The 17,150-nt window shown below is 35.9% G+C and overlaps 1 protein-coding gene across 3 annotated transcripts in view; it reads right to left on the reverse strand.

Annotated features, from left to right (window-relative positions):
* Positions 1 to 17,150, reverse strand: part of SPAG16 (sperm associated antigen 16) — a 204,557-nt gene that overhangs the window by 158,381 nt on the left and 29,026 nt on the right. For all 3 annotated transcript variants that reach the window (XM_087949368.1, XM_087949367.1, XM_087949369.1), the window contains 2 exons: positions 10,972 to 11,120; positions 9,275 to 9,405 (listed from right to left, as the gene is read on the reverse strand). In XM_087949368.1, the coding sequence (XP_087805494.1) occupies positions 9,275 to 9,405; positions 10,972 to 11,120 (280 nt within the window). The remainder of the gene's footprint in view (positions 1 to 9,274; positions 9,406 to 10,971; positions 11,121 to 17,150) is intronic.

A 17,150-nucleotide genomic window follows, 5' to 3' on the forward strand; every position in this document is an offset into this window, starting at 1 on the left:
ACACAGGGAAATGTCTGAGAAAATGCCAGCCCTGAGTGAACTCAGGTAGCAGTATTTATTGAGAAAAACACAAGCAAAAATACAGTATGCATATTCAGAAAACAATGACCTCAACAGGAGATTACTTCACCAGCATGAGAACACACAATCTTGGAAAGTCCCAGATGTTACCTTGCTAGGATGAGATCATACAGCCACGGAAAGTCTCATGGGAAAGTTTGGAAAGTCCCATGAGAAAGCACAACTGTGTACCTTGAACTTTTACCTATTTTCCTATTCCTTCTAAACTTGCAGATCAAAACAGGATGAGACACTCATGAGCAAAGGTACTCCTACCCCCACCAAGAATGTCTATATCCCTAGACCTATTGCTAGAATTTCAAAGGCCTTACAGAAAATGATAAAATGATCAATAGATTATATTACCACAGGGAGGACAAAAAAATGGCCTCCCAGAGGCTCTGCAAGGTTGGAAACGGGCCCATTTCCGTACTGCAGAGGGCCTCTGGAGCCTGGAGAGGCTGCATTCACCTTCCTGGGGGCTCAAGGAAAGCCTCCAGAGGCCAAGGACGGCAAAAAACAGGCCTCCCGGAAGTTCCAGAAAGCCAGAAACGCGCCAGATTCTGCCTTCTGGAGCCCGGGGAAGCCATTTTTGCCCTTCCGGAAGTTCGAGGAAAAGCAGTAGAGAGAAAATAGAACTGCTTAATTCATTCTTTGCATCTGTCTTCACACCATCAGCAGAAGTAGCCTGCAGTACTGCACTGTGCCACTGCAGCTCATAAAGTTATTACCAGAAGCCAACATAGGTTCATCAAAAACAGATCATGTCAAACAAATTTCATTATTTAATAAAGTGGCTAAATTAGTAGATCAGCAAAATGTTGTAGATATAGCATACTTAGATTTCAATAAGGCATTTTAAGAAATAAACCACAACCTACTTCTTGGTAAGCTAGAAAATGTGGGATAGACAGTATCATCACAAGATGGATTTGTAACTAGCTGACAAACCATTTTCAATGTGTCATCCTTAACAAAACCACATCCAAATGGAGGGAAGAAAGCAGTGGGGGTACCCCAAGGTTCCATTCTAGACCCAGTTCTCCTCAATAGCTTTATAAATGATCTAAAGGAGGGAATAGAAACAGAAACTCATCGAATTTGGAGACCACACTAAGCTGGTAGGAATAGCTAACACCCCAGAAGATAGGCTCAAGATCCAAGTGGATCTTGACAAACTTGAACACCGGGCCCTATTTAATAAAATGAAATTCAATGTAGATAAAATTAAAGTTTTATACTTAGGCAAGAAAAACCAATTGTACAGATACAGACTAGGTGAAAGTAGCTCAGTAGCACTAACTGTGAAAGGGGCACCAAGCTGAAAATAGCAGAGCTGACAACAGCTTTACAAAGACTTAGTAACACCACACTTGGAATACTGCATCCAATTTTGGTCATCAGAACATTAAAAAAAATGAGACTCTGGGAAGAGTGCAGAGAAGAACAACAAGGATGATTAGGGGACTGGAAGCTAAAAGATATGAAGAATGGTTGCAGGAATTGGTATGTCTAATCTAGTCTAGTGGAAAGAAGGACCAGGAGAGACATGATAGCAGTGTTCCAATGTTTGAGGGGCTGCCACAAAGATGAGTAGATTGACCTATTTTTCAAAGTAAAACTAATTGAGGAGAAAAGCAACCTAGAACTAAGGAGAAATTTCCAAACAGTGAGAACAATTAATTAGTGAAATGGTTTGCCTTCAGAAGTTATGGGTATCCCATCACTAGAAGCTTTTAAGAACAGACTGGACAGCCATTTGTCTGAAATGGTATAGGGTCTCCTGCTTGAGGAGGAGGAGATTGAACTAGAAGACCTCCAAGGACTCTTCCAACTCTATTATTCTATGTTCTATGCTTGCAGAAGTTTCATTACCCAACTAGGTAATATCACCAGTGCCGTTATTATATGCTACATTGTGTCTGTAACTTCCCCATAATCTGTTGAAGAAATTACTAAATTAGAAAATGAGATGATGTTAATCTGGAATGGTTAACTCCTGACAAATCTGTAGTGACTTTCAATAATTTCATTGTTTTCAAGATGTCTCAGATTGGTCATTTTGATTGCAATGGATGTAGCATTATTGTTTTCCTGCTTGAAAATGGTAGCTGAACTGTAGTGGTAATTTTACTATATTTATTTTATTTATTTATTTATTTATTTATTTATTTGATTTGCCAATTGTTTACAAGATAATAAGTATAAGTGTATACATAGTTGTGAATACATGAAATGGATACATATAAGAAAAATAAAAGAATAAGAGAAACAATAGGACAGGGACGGTAGGCACGTTGGTGCGCTTATGCACGCCCCTACAGACCTCTTAGGAAAGGGGTGAGGTCAATAGTAGACAGTCTAAGGTTAAAGTTTTTGGGGTTTGGGGAAGAAACTACAGAGTCGGGTAGAGTATTCCAGACATTGACCACTCTATTGCTGAAGTCGTATTTCCTGCAATCAAGTTTGGTGCGGTTAACTTTGAGTTTGTATCTATTGTGTACTCTTGTGTTGTTATGGTTGAAGCTGAAGTATTCATTGACAGGTAGGACATTGCAATGTATGATTTTATATACCATGTTTAAGTCAGACCGAAGACGGCGTAATTCAAGGTTTTCTAGTTCTAGAATTTCAAGTCTGGTGGCATAAGGTATTCTACAACGAGTAGAGGAGTGGAGAACTCTTCTTGTGAAATATTTCTGGACTTTCTCAATTGTGCTAATATCAGATACGTAATGTGGGTTCCAGACTGATGAACTGTATTCGAGTATTGGTCTAGCAAATGTTTTGTATGCTCTGGTTAGTAGTGTGATATTACCAGAGAAAAAGCTACGTAGGATTAGGTTAACAACTCTTAATGCCTTTTTGGCTATGTAGTTGCAGTGGGCTCTAGCACTTAGATCATTAGAGGTGAGTACTCCAAGGTCCTTTACAGAGCTTGGGTCATCAACAAGATCTTGACTATTCAGCTTGTATTTTATTTTCTGATTTTTTTTGCCAATATGTAAGACAGAGCATTTATTTGTTGAGATTTGAAGTTGCCATTTGTTTGACCATTCTGATACATAGTCAAGATCTTTTTGTAGGGTAGCAGTATTGTCTGTGGTATTGAACAGCTTTACATCATCAGCGAAGAGAACGCAATTGCTCTTAATATGATCACAGAGGTCATTTATGTAGAGTATGAAGAGAGTTGGTCCTAGAACACTGCCTTGGGGGACACCACTATTGACAGGTACTGGATTTGATAGGACGCTCCCAATTTTGACCATTTGTTGTCTGTTTGACAGGAATGCTTCTATCCAGTTATTCAGTTGGCCAGAGATACCATAGGATTTTATTTTTAGGAGTAGTTTGTCGTGTACCACTGAATCAAAGGCTTTACAGAAGTCTATGTAGATTGCGTCTATTGCTTTGCCCTGGTCGAGTTGTGTCGTCCATATGTTTTTGCAGTGTAAGAGTTGCAGATTACAGGATAGTTTTTTTCTGAAACCAAATTGTTTATTGGAGAGTAGGTTATTTGTCTCTAAGTGGAGGATGATGGATTGGTTAATAATTGATTCCATGACTTTACAGGTGACGCAGCATAAGGAGATTGGCCTGTAATTTTCAACTAGGCTTGGGTCTCCCTTTTTGAAGATGGGGATGACTGTGGCTTGTGACCATAGGTTAGGCAAGGAGCTGGTCCTGAAAGATTTTTCAAAGATTATGCTTAGAGGTTTGGCTATGGCAGTGGATAGCTTTTTTAAGAAGTAGGCACATATTCCATCCGGTCCAATAGATAGGGAGGGTTTTAGATTGCGTAGTGCTTTTTCAACATTGTCTTCTGTGAAATCGATATGTATTAGATCATTGTTGTTATCTGTGGTACGGCTAGGAAATACTGGGCATGATCCATTGCTGTTTACAAATACTGAGCCGAAGAATGTGTTAAAGATGTTGGCTTTAATGGTGTCGTCGTTGCAGTCTTTACCATCAGGTCCTATCATGGGAGGGATGGACCTTGAGTCTTTTAGTTTGTTGTTTACAAAATTGTAAAAAGCACGGGTGGAATTGGTGCTTAGAAGGTTTTCCTCTTGTTTAATGTGATAATTGGTGCATTCGGTCTTTATCTGGTGGCATAAATTTTTGTATCGGTTTTTGAAATTGGCAACGTGACCAGATTTGTTTTTTCCGCCAGAGTGATCTCTTTTTGGATTGAAGTTTCCTTATTGTTATGGGTAATCTGCTTTTTTGTTTTGTTTTGGGAGTTGTTGTTGGTACATATAGTTTGATGACTCTTTTGACTTCAAGTAAAAATATGTTGTAATGGTCTTCAACAGTATTGCATCCAGTGAATAGAGATTGCCAATCAAGGGATGAGAGATCGTTGTCTATAAGATCATAGTTGCCTTTTTGAAGTTACAATTGGGGATTACATCATTGTGGTGATTTTTGTGTGGACGTATGTTGAGACAAAAGTCAATCATATTGTGGCCACTACTGGAAAAGGGTTCTTTAGTTTGTATTCCGTAAATTAAATTCAAACTATTGCAGAAGATGAGATCGAGGCAGTTGTTTAGTCTAGTGTTGTTGGTTACTAGTTGTTCCAGTCCCAGATTTGTAATAGCATTGTAGAAGGTTGTGTGTATGATTTCAGTTGTACAATCATTTAGGGTCCAGTCAATATGAGGTAGATTGAAATCACCAAGAAAGATAAAAGGGTATGGGCAGGATGCAGCCCATGTTAGTAATGTATTTAGCTTGTTTACATGTTCGATGTCATAAACAGGTGCTCTGTAACATAGTAAGAATCGAATTGTGATATTTAAGGATAGTTCACAGATGATGGTCTCAGGAAGAGCAAGCTCCTGGGTAACTTGGATATTTTTTAGATGTAAGGATTTTTTATAGAAGATAGCAACACCACCTCCTCGACGATTTTCACGATCTGATCGGTAAACATGATAGTCTCTTACTGTGGTAATGGAGTCGGGGAGAGATGCATTGAGCCATGTTTCACAGACAAATATAATGTCGAAGTTAGCCATATTTAGTAGGATGAGAAATTCAGGTATTTTATTCACGAGGCTTCTTGCATTGAGTAGTTTGCATTTAAGGCCAGCAGTAGTTGGAATTGAGGTAGTTGGGGGCGTGTGTGCCTAGTCTTGGGTGATGGTGGATCGGTTGAGGTAGGGTTGTGGTTGAGGGTAAAAGCTGAGTATTGGGTTGCGTGGCTTACTTTTGATACAGTCAGCATGGTAGTCAATGTACAGGTCCTTCTCTCCATTGTCTAGACAGTTTTTGAGTTCAATGCGGAGTACACGGGAGCGGGCACGTTGCTGTATGGTTAGGTCAGGGCAACAATGGAGGTTCTTATGGTTGGTGTTGGTTTTGGCGAGTGAGTTTATAGTATAAATGAATTTACGTTTGCTTGATTCATTTTTGCAAATGACTCTGCACAGGCGTGGGGCCACAGAGCCGTCACTGTTATTGAGCTCTCGGCCAATGCATGAAATGTCAAGTATTTCATCAGCGGAGATGGTTGATGCTTGATAATCCCTGATGATGTTTCGGACAGTTGTGATGTCATCATTGTTATTGGTGACCTCTAGACCAAATAAGATGGCGTTTGGACGTTTCCGTTCACGCTCAACAGCTTCTCTGATGAGGATAGGGATATCAATATTTGTCTGGGTTGTGTTTATTTGTGGATTGGGTTTTGGATTGGGTTGTGGTTGTTGGGTAGAGATGTGGTTTGTAGCTATTGGAAGTTCAGGTTTTTGCGTTGTTTCTTTTTTTTCAAGGTTGGATATTCTTTCTTTTACGGCGTCCAGGGATGCTACTATGGTTTCAATGGTATCAATTCTTTCCAACAGATCCAGTTTGGGTTTGCATGATTTGCAGTAATATGGAAACTCATTGGATGATTCCAGGTATTGAATAAATTGCTTGGTTAATCCCAAGCAGTCATGATGAGTGTATTTCTTACACAGAGAACATTTGATGGAGTTTTCATTATCCTTTAGATTTTTGTAGCATTTAAGGCATGTGCAGGAGTCTTGTGGATCATTGGTGGGGATTATGTTCTCTTTAGGTTGTGGTTTGGCATTGGATTTTTTTTTGGCATGGTAAGATAGTATGTTGATTGAATTAATTAAAGAAACAGTTTTAGGTAATCTATATAGCTAATATCACACCAACCACTCAATTGCAGTAATCTCTCTAGTCAGATAATATTTCTGGGCAACAATCAGCCTAATCAATTAAATATTCTAAACACTAATCAATTAATTACACTAATCATTAATCACACTGTTCATTTAAATTCACTAAATCATTGATTTTACTATTCAATTAAATTACATGAATCTTGATCTTTTCAACTAGTCAGTAATCACACTATTTGCACTAAACACTCTAGTCACACTAATCAATTAGGACGATAAATCAATTGAACCATTAATAAAATATTTTATAGAAATTGATTATCTAACCGTTGATATAGGTGATGAGGTAGAAAAGTTGTAAGTTTTGAGGTAATGAGTTAATCAGTGTTTGATTAAAGTAATGAGGTAGTATTAAGAGTCTGCAAGGAAAGGGTTAATGCTGTTGTTGACTGAGAGGAAATTATTGCTCTTTGTAATAGTAGATTGCTATTACTCTGTAAACAAAAGACTGTAATACGATGCTCAAAGGGTTTTTGAAATAGTGTAAAACTTTCGTAAGCTGTTCAAGTTGAGTAGTAGAAGAAAATACAGTCACGTGGCTTGGGTTAACTTATCCAATTTGTCATTTACTTCCAACTAAATCTGGTAGTAACTCCAGATCATTAAATGGACCTCAGTTCTCCATAATTCACAGCCGTTCAGAATCACACCCTCTGTCAGTTCCGTCTCTTTCTCTGCAACTTAAAATCACACTGTCCACCAGTCACAGCTCATTGAATGGCTTAGAATCAGTCTCTCTGTAAGTGTCCGAATCACACACTCATAAATTACAGCTCGTCCAGGCTCTTATCTCTCTCCGCTTCTCCTCAAGTCTTGGTCTCTCTCTCCTCCCTCGTTGTTTGTCCCTGCCAGCTATCCACTGGCTCCGGGGAAACTTGTCTGGGGGATTTGAAATGAGACACGTTGTCTGGCGTGGAAGATTCTCCGATTAGCTCAGTCCCAAGAAGCTTCACCAGCCCCCGTTTCCGCAATAATTAAGTCGCACCAAGATGGCGACCAATATCTGACAAGAGAGCCAAAGGTTTTTTTTAAAATAGGAAATTGGGGATGTTAACAATACAAAAGAAATGTATGTATGTATGTATGTATGTATGTATGTATGTATGCAAGTTATTCAGCTTTGTTTGGGTATTTTCCCACGTCATTATAGTTGTGCTTTTAAAGTTGTAGCAACGTTTCGGCAGAATCTCATCTGCCATCATCAGGCTTCTGTATTGTGTTCGTCTGTGAGTCAGACTTTTACAGTTGTTTCAGTTTTAAATTTGGGGCTAGCCTACTGCTGTGTCAGAATGGTTTTTTCTTCATCCTGATTGGTTGGGAGTCTTGGTCTGTGTTTATTGGTCTTGGAGTTTGCTGTGTTCTGCATATATATATATATATATATATATATATATATATACACACACACACACACACACACACACACACACACAGATAGATAGATAGATAGATAGATAGATAGATAGATAGATAGATAGATAGATATTAGTATATATATAGATATACACATACATAAATACATACACAGACACATACATACACTCTACAAAATGCATTTGAATGTTAATTTGAATAATTTGGTTTATGGATCAATAATCACCATTTCCTAGAAAAAAAAGTAAGCTTCAGAATGAATGCATTATGCAAATTTGGTAACATGTTTTTGGTCCAGCTATGATAAAATTGATAAAGAGGACATTAAACAAAAATTCAGAAGAAACAGCTTTAGATGAAATTATATGTCCTGAGATAGAAAAGAGTGAACAATGAATGAATTGGTTTGTTTATCAGGTTTATTCATCCACTTCACAAAAAGAGAATGTGGGAGACTTACATTTTGTAGGAATATAAAGTAAGGAACAAGAAAATAAAGTACAATAAATATATAGAATACCGAAGAGAGCAAAAGTAACATAAGAACAAAAATAACAAAAACTGCTAAATTACTGAGACCAACCAGATTGATCAGAACAACTGCCACAGAATCTAGTTACTGTTTAGCCTAGTTTTGATAGCTAATATAGTCAACTGTCCTTTCCCCCTAGGATTCCTTAATGGCAGGTAAGACAGCCATTGCTTTCATATTGTTGTTCTGCGACCAAATGAAATAGTTGTGAAAAGCTGACATAATAAAATGATGAAATTACGTAGGCCTTTTCTTTTAAATTCACATTTATATTGTTTACAAGATTTTCATCCTGTCTTTCATTCAGAAATTCCAGCAACATGCACAGTACTAGCTCCCAAGCACTTAATTTTTTTATTCTTTCCTTCAAATACAAATGATTTTGCTGGCATTAAGAAACAAATTGCGAGTCAATAGACAAAGAAAGGCAGAAAATTCTATTAAACTTGCTCTTAATCTGAATTGTAGAAAGCTGCTGTGATAAATTACAAAGTAATTGTAATTTATAAGGAGTGATTAAATGTCAAATATTGTCATAATTGATAGACAGCTGCTTTACATTTTAAAGAATATAGAATCTTTGGCAAAAGAAGCAAAAGGGCTCCTATTTCCAAGACCTATGTTCCAACATTCATCCTCTATATTCCAGGGGGGGGATTCAAATTTCTTAACAACCAGTTCTGTGGGCATGGCTTAATTTGTGGGCATGGCGTGGTGGTCATGTGACTGGGTGGGTGTGGCTTGGTGGTCACATGACTGGGTGAGCGTGACCAACTCAATGTCACGTCCAGCTGGTCTTCGGAACTACCGGTTCACCAAACCGGATGTATAATTAACATCCGGTTTGCCCGAACTGGCTCGAACCAGTAGAATCCCACCCCTGCTATATTCTCAACTGCAAGGAAGAATACCGCTTTATTGTTTAAATTGATTTCAGATGGCATAATTTTTTCAAGGTTACTTTGCTTAATGTAACATTGTTATAAAAATCATGTATATAAATCATTGTATTGACTGTTAAGAGAACCAATAATAAGCAAATATATATTTATAATGCTAAATAAAATGAAATCATTAAGAAATGTTTAAGAACTCCTACCAGGTCACTGCCAAATCATGTACTTTCAATGTGTTGCTCAATTTATATATTCCAGACTTCAATGGCCGCACACATTTTTTTGCACAAGCAAGGTATGGATTTACTTGGATACCTTCAGGAAATTCTGAATCCTTACAATCAAATAGAGTAAGAAAAATTAAAATTAATTAATGGTATTCATTCAGATTTTAAGACATATTTATTCATAGGTTTATAAAAAGTGCTTTCTACTGTTGTTTGGTTTGTTGATTGTCTCTACTCAACGGAGTCTTAGAATGGGATGACATATACGTGTTAATTATATTAATATTCAATTTTCCATTGAGTGTGATAATGAAAATTGTTTCTATCTATTGTGTAAACAAAGAGGACTGAAATATTTCTTACATCCTGGGAAGCAAGGTAATATCTGTAAGAAACTCAGGAATACAACAACAATCCTGGGAGGCAGGCTGGGCTGACAGCAAATGATGAGCCCAAAGTCATCCAGTGAGCTTCCAAGGCTGAGGAAAGGTTAGAACTTGGGCCTCTCTATTCCTAATTAAATACCTTAATCACTATACTTCACATAAAATTGAAAGGAATCTCAGAGATTGGGTGGTGAAGATGGATAAGCAGGTAGGGGTTGATCATCATCATCATCATTCTTCATCATTCATTTCATTTAATGGTATGACTGTTCTTGAGTCCATTCAGTGGGATCTGAGCATCCCATAAACCTTTTAACAGGGAATTATTAAAATATTCAGGCTATCTGAAATTGTGTTACAAACTAGTGTGCCTAATGTTGAACTGAATCACATCCAATAATAAAGATATTTTCCTGTTGGATACAATTCATTGTAATGAGCAAAATAGGATCCTCCATATAGGTTTGATCCATGTCCTTCCTGGTTTCTTAGGGCACTAGGTGGTATATGAGTAGCTTGATCAGGGAAACTGTTGGTGTTTCTTTAAGCTTTAGGCTGCTTATTTTAAAAGATGTAGAAGAAGCTCTCCCTTGGTCCAATAGGCTTTTTTAATAAATATTGCCTGGACTGCATATATCTGATCTCAGATGGATGGAGTGCACTCCTCTTGGTCCTGTTAGACCAGGGATGTGAAACTCGTGGCCCGCAGGCCGGATGTGTCACCTGCTCCCGTCCAGTTTAGCGAAGGGGAAAAAGTCCCAATACATCACATGATACTGCCGTGATGACACCCCTGTGTTATACCTTCAAAGATAGTTAATCCTATTGGTATAATATTTGTAGATATCTATACTACTTATTTAGTAATTCTACACCTATTTGTGTGGGTAGTTGCAGCCAGTAATCATGTAGTAGTCTAAATGGCTTATTCCAATTCCAAGATTGTGATTCTACTATCGTAAATAATATAGCTCAAATTCTAAATCTATTACTGGAATACCACTACCACCACCACTCCTGAGATATCTGGCTCCAATTGTTTAAAAGAGCTCTGAAAACCTCCTCTTTTCCTAGGCTTTGGGCTATAGTGGGTGGGTGGATCCTGTGCGTTTTAATGGTTACCTTTTTATGGTGTTTGGTGGTTTTTTCTTTACTTTAATTTTATTGGATTGTATTTATTATTTCCTGTTCGGACTCATTCGGTAGCCTTATAAATTTGTAAAATAAATTTATATTTATTTATTTATATTTTACTTATTTATATTTTATAAATAAGAACATCAATACCTTTGGATATTTCTTGCTCATCTGTTTTCCTGGATCTTTGGCTGCATCATGTGGATTAACGGCAGAATGCACTTTCTGTTCCTTGGCTTCTCTAAGTGCTCTTTGGGAAGGTCCCTCTAATCCAGCCTCTCTATCACACCAATGACCCACTATAAGGCACAAACAATTTATTACAGAGAAGTATAGAAATTTAACAGAAAGAACATTATTTCAATTATTTAAGAACTTGTTTTTCTACTGCCCATTTAGACAGAACGTTGTTTTTTTTAATTCCCAGAATGGTAAACCACAATAGAAATTATAATTTCTTTTCTATCAAATTATAAAAAATCTAAGTTGTATTGAGATCTAAATAGGTACTATAAATCCAATTATTCAGAACATAATCTAACCTTGTTTCATCAGATATCTTAGGTAGGTTAGCATTTTGTAAATACTGTTTAATTTTTCCTTCATCAAAAGACCTATAGACCTATTTCCTTATTGAATGCAGATTATAAAATCTTTGCTTCAATCTTGGCAGAGAGGCTTAAAAAAATACTAAACAACTTTATTCACTCTGATCAGAATGGATTTTTACCAAAGAGACAAATTAAAGACAATATGAGGATAATCCTGGACACATTGGAATATTATGAGTCGCATCCTGAAAAACAAATGGCTTTGATATTTTTAGATGCGCAAAAGGCATTTGATAACGTGAATTGGAGATTTATGTTATTATTATTGGAACAGATGGGCTTTGCTAGAAAATTTATCCAAGCAATAGAAGCCATATATTATAAGCAAACGGCAAAAGTAATGATAGATGGAGAATTTACAGACTCTATTAATATTAAAAAAGGTACAAGACAAGGATGCCCATTATCTCCTTTGTTATTTATATTGACTTTGGAAGTGCTAAATAGAAATATTAGGGAGGATACAAACATAAAAGGAATGAAAGTTAAAAAGGAGGAATTTAAATTGCAAGCCTTTGCCGATGACTTGTTTTTTATCTTGGAAGACCCTCTAGAGACAGCTTTAAAACTATTGGAAAAGATAGAGATATATGGTGAGATGGCTGGCTTGAAAATAAATAAAGACAAAACAAAGATTTTGACAAAGAACATGCTGTTAAGACAAAGAGAAGAGCTGGCAGACTTATTGAAAATTCAAGTTACGAACAAAGTTAAATATTTGGGGATATATTTGACGTCAAGATGTTCTACACTGAAAGATAATAACTATATTAAACTTAAACAGCAGATAGCATCTGATTTGAAAAAAATGGGAAAACTTACAATTGTCATTGATAGGCAGAATTTCAACAATTAAGATGAATATTTTACCTAGAATTTTGTATTTGTTCCAAACAATACCAATTAGGTTAGGTAAGGATTACTTTGAAGAACTGAATAAAATTGTGTTGAAGTATATATGGCAAGGTAAGAAAGCGAGAATAAAATTAAAACTTTTACAGGATGCTAGAATTAGAGGAGGATTTGGCCTCCCTAATTGGGAGTTGTATTATCAAGCTGCAAACTTAATGTGGGCTAAAGAATGGATAACGTTAAGAAAGACCAGATTGTTGGCATTAGAAGGACATGATTTATTATTGGGTTGGCATGCTTTTTTATGGTATAAGGGAACTAAATCACAGGGTTACTTTAGAAGGCATTATATACGGGAATCGTTATGGTTGAATTGGGAGAAAACTAAGAAACAATGTTATTTGAAAATCCCAGTTTGGTTATCAACTATTGAAGCTTTTTCTTATCCTATAACCTATAAGAAGGAACAAACAGTTAGATATGGGGAATTATTAGATGAAAAGGGTGAACTTAAAACGATGCAAAATTTAGAAGAACAAGGCATAAAGATGAATTGGTTTTCATATGCGCAAATACATTCAAGGTATCTTAAAGATTCCAAAATGGAAGGATTCTATGATAAATTGACTGATTTAGATAGGATTTTGACAGGTACTGATGAAAAAGTGATTAAAAAATTATATAATTATTTGTTGGAAATTAAATTAGAGGAAGAGCAGGTTAAAGAAACAATGATTGCTTGGGGGAAGAATTTTGGATATGGGATTAATTTAGAGAAATGGCAAAAATTGTGGTCTCAAAATTATAAAATGACAATGTCAACAGCATATAAAGAAAATTTGTATAAGATGTTTTACAGGTGGCATTTTCCCCCGACAAGAATAGCAAGAATGTTCAAGAATAAATCTGAAAAGTGCTGGAAATGTCAACAGATACCTGGCTCATATTACCATATGTGGTGGACTTGTGAGGATGCTAGAAAATATTAGACTAGAATTCGCATATGGTTGGAAAAAATGACAAAGAAACATATAGATTTGAAACCAGAGATTTTTTTATTGGGAATCTTACCTGATACATATAATAAAAACTTAAAGTATTTGATTGTAAATGTATTAACAGCGGCTAGGATTGTATTTGCTAAAAATTGGAAGAATGAGAAAATACCTTCAGAAGAAGAAGTTATTAAGAAAATATTGGAATGTGCAGAAATGAGTAGATTGACATTTGAAATTAGAGAACAAGAAGATAAACAATTTTATGAAGTTTGGGATCTTTTTTATCAATGGTTGGATAATACAATATAATAATAAAATATTTAGAGATCTAGGAAATAATGAATATACATTTTTGGGGGGTTGATAATACTTTTATAATACTTTATTAAGATAGATTTGGTATGATTTTATGATTTGTTGGGAAAAAAATTAACTAAACTATAGTTATCTCGCTTAAGTATGAATTAGTTAAATTATAGTCAAATGATTGTTTAATAATGATATTAGGATATATAATTGTTGATTGATAATATGAGTTATTATGTAATATAATTATTATAATGACTATGAAATGAATGCACAAAAAGGAGTGGTAAACCAACCGATACACTGTCTGTAAATTTATGAAGGATGATGATGTTTTTATGTTATGTTTTATGTTTTATGTGTTTTTTGGTTTGTTGTTAAAATCAATAAAACTTTAAAAAAAAAAAAAAAGAACATAATCTAACCTTGATTTCAGTACCAAACTAGGAAAAAGGAGATTGGTTATTTATTCATTCATTTGTTTGTTTGTTGTTTGTTAGTCAGTTTTATGTAGTTCTCCATCTCACAATCAAGTGACTCTGGGTGTCATACAATAAAGCTAAAGAACAGATAATTAATAAATAATAAAGCAATACTCATTATTAAAAACTATAAAAGGAAAGCTTAAAAAGAAGAAATATTAGGCAAGGGGGTATTAATAATAGTGGAACCACCTCAAAATATATTATGGGTAGGTACATACAACATGGCAATATCTACACCAGATGTATTATAGAATATAACTCATCAATCAATCAATCAATCAATCAGAATAGAGCTGGAAAGGACATTGGAGGTCTTCTAGTCCAACCCCGTTTTCAAGCAGGAGACCTTATACCATTTCAGATAAGTGGCTACCCAGTGTTTTCTCAAAAACATTGTATTAGTTTTTTGCCTGCTGCCGCAACACTGCTGGCTCATGTTTAAGTGATCGTCAACTAGGACTCCAAGTTCCCTTCCACAGTTACTGTTTTTGAGCAAGGTTTCGCCGGCTCAGTACTCATGCCTTTGCTTTTTCCTGCCTAAGTGTAAAACCTTGCTTTTCTCCACATTAAATTTCATGTTGTTGGATAGGGCCCATTGTTCCCACCAGCTTAGTGTCATCTGCAAATATGATTTCCCCTTCTATTCCCTTATCTAAGTCATTTATGAAGATATTGAAGAGTACTGGCCCTAGGTCGGAACTTTGTGGAACCCCACTGCTTACTTCCCTCCATGTAGATGTAGTACCGTTAAGGACAACTCGTTGAGTACAGTTTGTCAGCCAGTTACAAATCTGCCTGGTGGTATTGCCGTCTATCCCACATTTTTCTAGCTTACCAAGAAGTAGGCTGTAGTCTACTTTGTCAAATGCCTTGTTGAAGTCTAAATATACTATGTCCACGTAGTTGATTGATCTACTAATGTAGTCATTTTGTCAAGTAATGAAATAATTTTGTCAAGTAATGGTTTGGCATGATTTATTTTAACAAACCTGTGCTGACTAGTAGTTATTAACTTATTTGTTTCTAAATGTTCACAGATTGGTTTTTATTATTTTTTTCCAGTATCTTCCCAGCTATTGATGTTAGGCTGATTGGTCTATAGTTTCCTGGGTCTGTTTTTATCCCCCCTTCCTTTTTTGAAGATGGGAATCACATCAGTTTTTTTCCAATCCTCAAGTACTTCACCAGTACTCCAGGATTTTTAAAGATATGGTACAATGGTTCTGAGATAACATTGCCAGCTCCTTCAAAATTCTGGGATGTAATCCACCAGGTCCCAGTGATTTATATTCATCAACATCAGACAGGTATTCTCTTACCATGTTTTTGCTTATTTTTATTTCTAGTCTGTCTTTTACAGTTATGTTTTTGGTAGGTTGGGCTATAATTTTTTTTATTTATAACTTTTATTGCTTTATCAATGTATAAAATACAAATAAAAATAGGAAATTAAGGGAAGAGAAAAAGAAAGGGGGAAGATAAGAGTACAAGGAAAGAAAGGAAAAGGCGTTGACTTCTAACTCTTTTTGGCACAGTACAAGATAGCAACATTACAACCTCAACTGTTTACTTTTACACATTAGTATATAACTATCCATTTCTATAACAACATATCCATTTAATCAGCAAAACCAAAGCCAAAGTTTCATTATTTTTCCTCAAAAGCACAAAATCCAGAAGTGATATCCAAATAAAAAAACATAAATATATTTTCCTCTTTGAATAGAACAATCAATTTAACCATTACTGTTTTATCTTCCTTGCTGTTGAAATAATGTACTTCTATTTGCACTTAATAATCCTTATAAACTATCACCATTTATATTAACAAAATTTACTGTATTCTTTCAGATTTTTTAACCTTAAAGGAAAAAAAAAATTTCTCATCCATTTTAAAACACTAAGCTTTCTTTAAAAAATTTCTAAAATTAAAATATTCTAATACCTATTTTTTTTAACTTCCTCTTAGCATACATACTTTAAAATTCACTTTCAGATCAATAAAATACCAACTAATTCCAATTAACTTAGATAACTCCCTCCAAATTACCCTCATAGAATATTTTTTTCTTCTTGTATACAGCACTCAGCATTCTACTCTGTTGTGGCAGCGAGCAAGAGAAGAAGCTTCATCCTCTACCCCCTACTGCCTCATTTCTCTGCACAGCTCCGCTTCACTTTGCGGCTTTGGCATCGATGCATTGCACAGCCTCCTGCTTCATTGAGGTGGTGAATAAGAAGAAAAAGCTTCATCCTCTACCCTGCCTCGTTTTATCCTCCACGCCTTGCCTCCTGCTCCGTTGCAGCTATGAACAAAAATAAAACCTACCCCCAAAATTCCCCCTTGTGCTTATTTTGGAAACCCAAAAATATAAGAACAGGTCTCATTGTCAGGGAAACATGTAGTCCTTAAAAATGATTAAGAAATGAAAAGCACAACTTATTGTCCATTTGAAAAAGAAACTCCAGAATGGCTACTTCTTCAACCAGAAACTGATTACAGCCCCACCCTCTAGTGCAGGGGTTCCCAACCTGGGGTGCGAGACGATATTCCAGGGTGTGCGAGAAAAGTCCAGGTAATTATATTAAAGAATAAAGTAACAATCTTTTTTTGATAAAATATTATTCAGAATTCGCATAATTTATCCTTGAGCAAAATATAAATTTCAGTGGGTGCGAGGTTCGAGTGAAATTTCTTTAGGGGTGCAGGGCGAAAAAAAGGTTGGGAACCACTGCTCTAGTACACCTAGATCCCTCTCACATACTACTGTTGAGCCAGGTACCACCTATTCTGCACCTATGCATTTGTGTTTTTTTTCTGTCTAAGTTCAACCCCACCACCCAGCTTTCGCTGCACAAGCTGCTTCAAAGTGCATTCCTGAAGTTACTTGCAGAACTTTTGCTGTATTGAAGGAACTAGTTTTGGGTTCAATGGAGATCATTCTTCTGAGCCCTGACACATAGATCCAATTGTTATTACAAACAAATCCAGTTTAAAAGATCTATTGCCTGTCTTCCCATCCCTGTCTTCTCAGGAGTGTCCTTTCTGGGGTGGGGTAAAATTGGTCAGTTTCAAG

Source organism: Notechis scutatus, chromosome 1 (assembly GCF_049901735.1).
Source record: "Notechis scutatus isolate UNSWTSFEM ecotype Mainland chromosome 1, rNotScu1.2, whole genome shotgun sequence".
NCBI classification, from domain to species: domain Eukaryota; kingdom Metazoa; phylum Chordata; class Lepidosauria; order Squamata; family Elapidae; genus Notechis; species Notechis scutatus.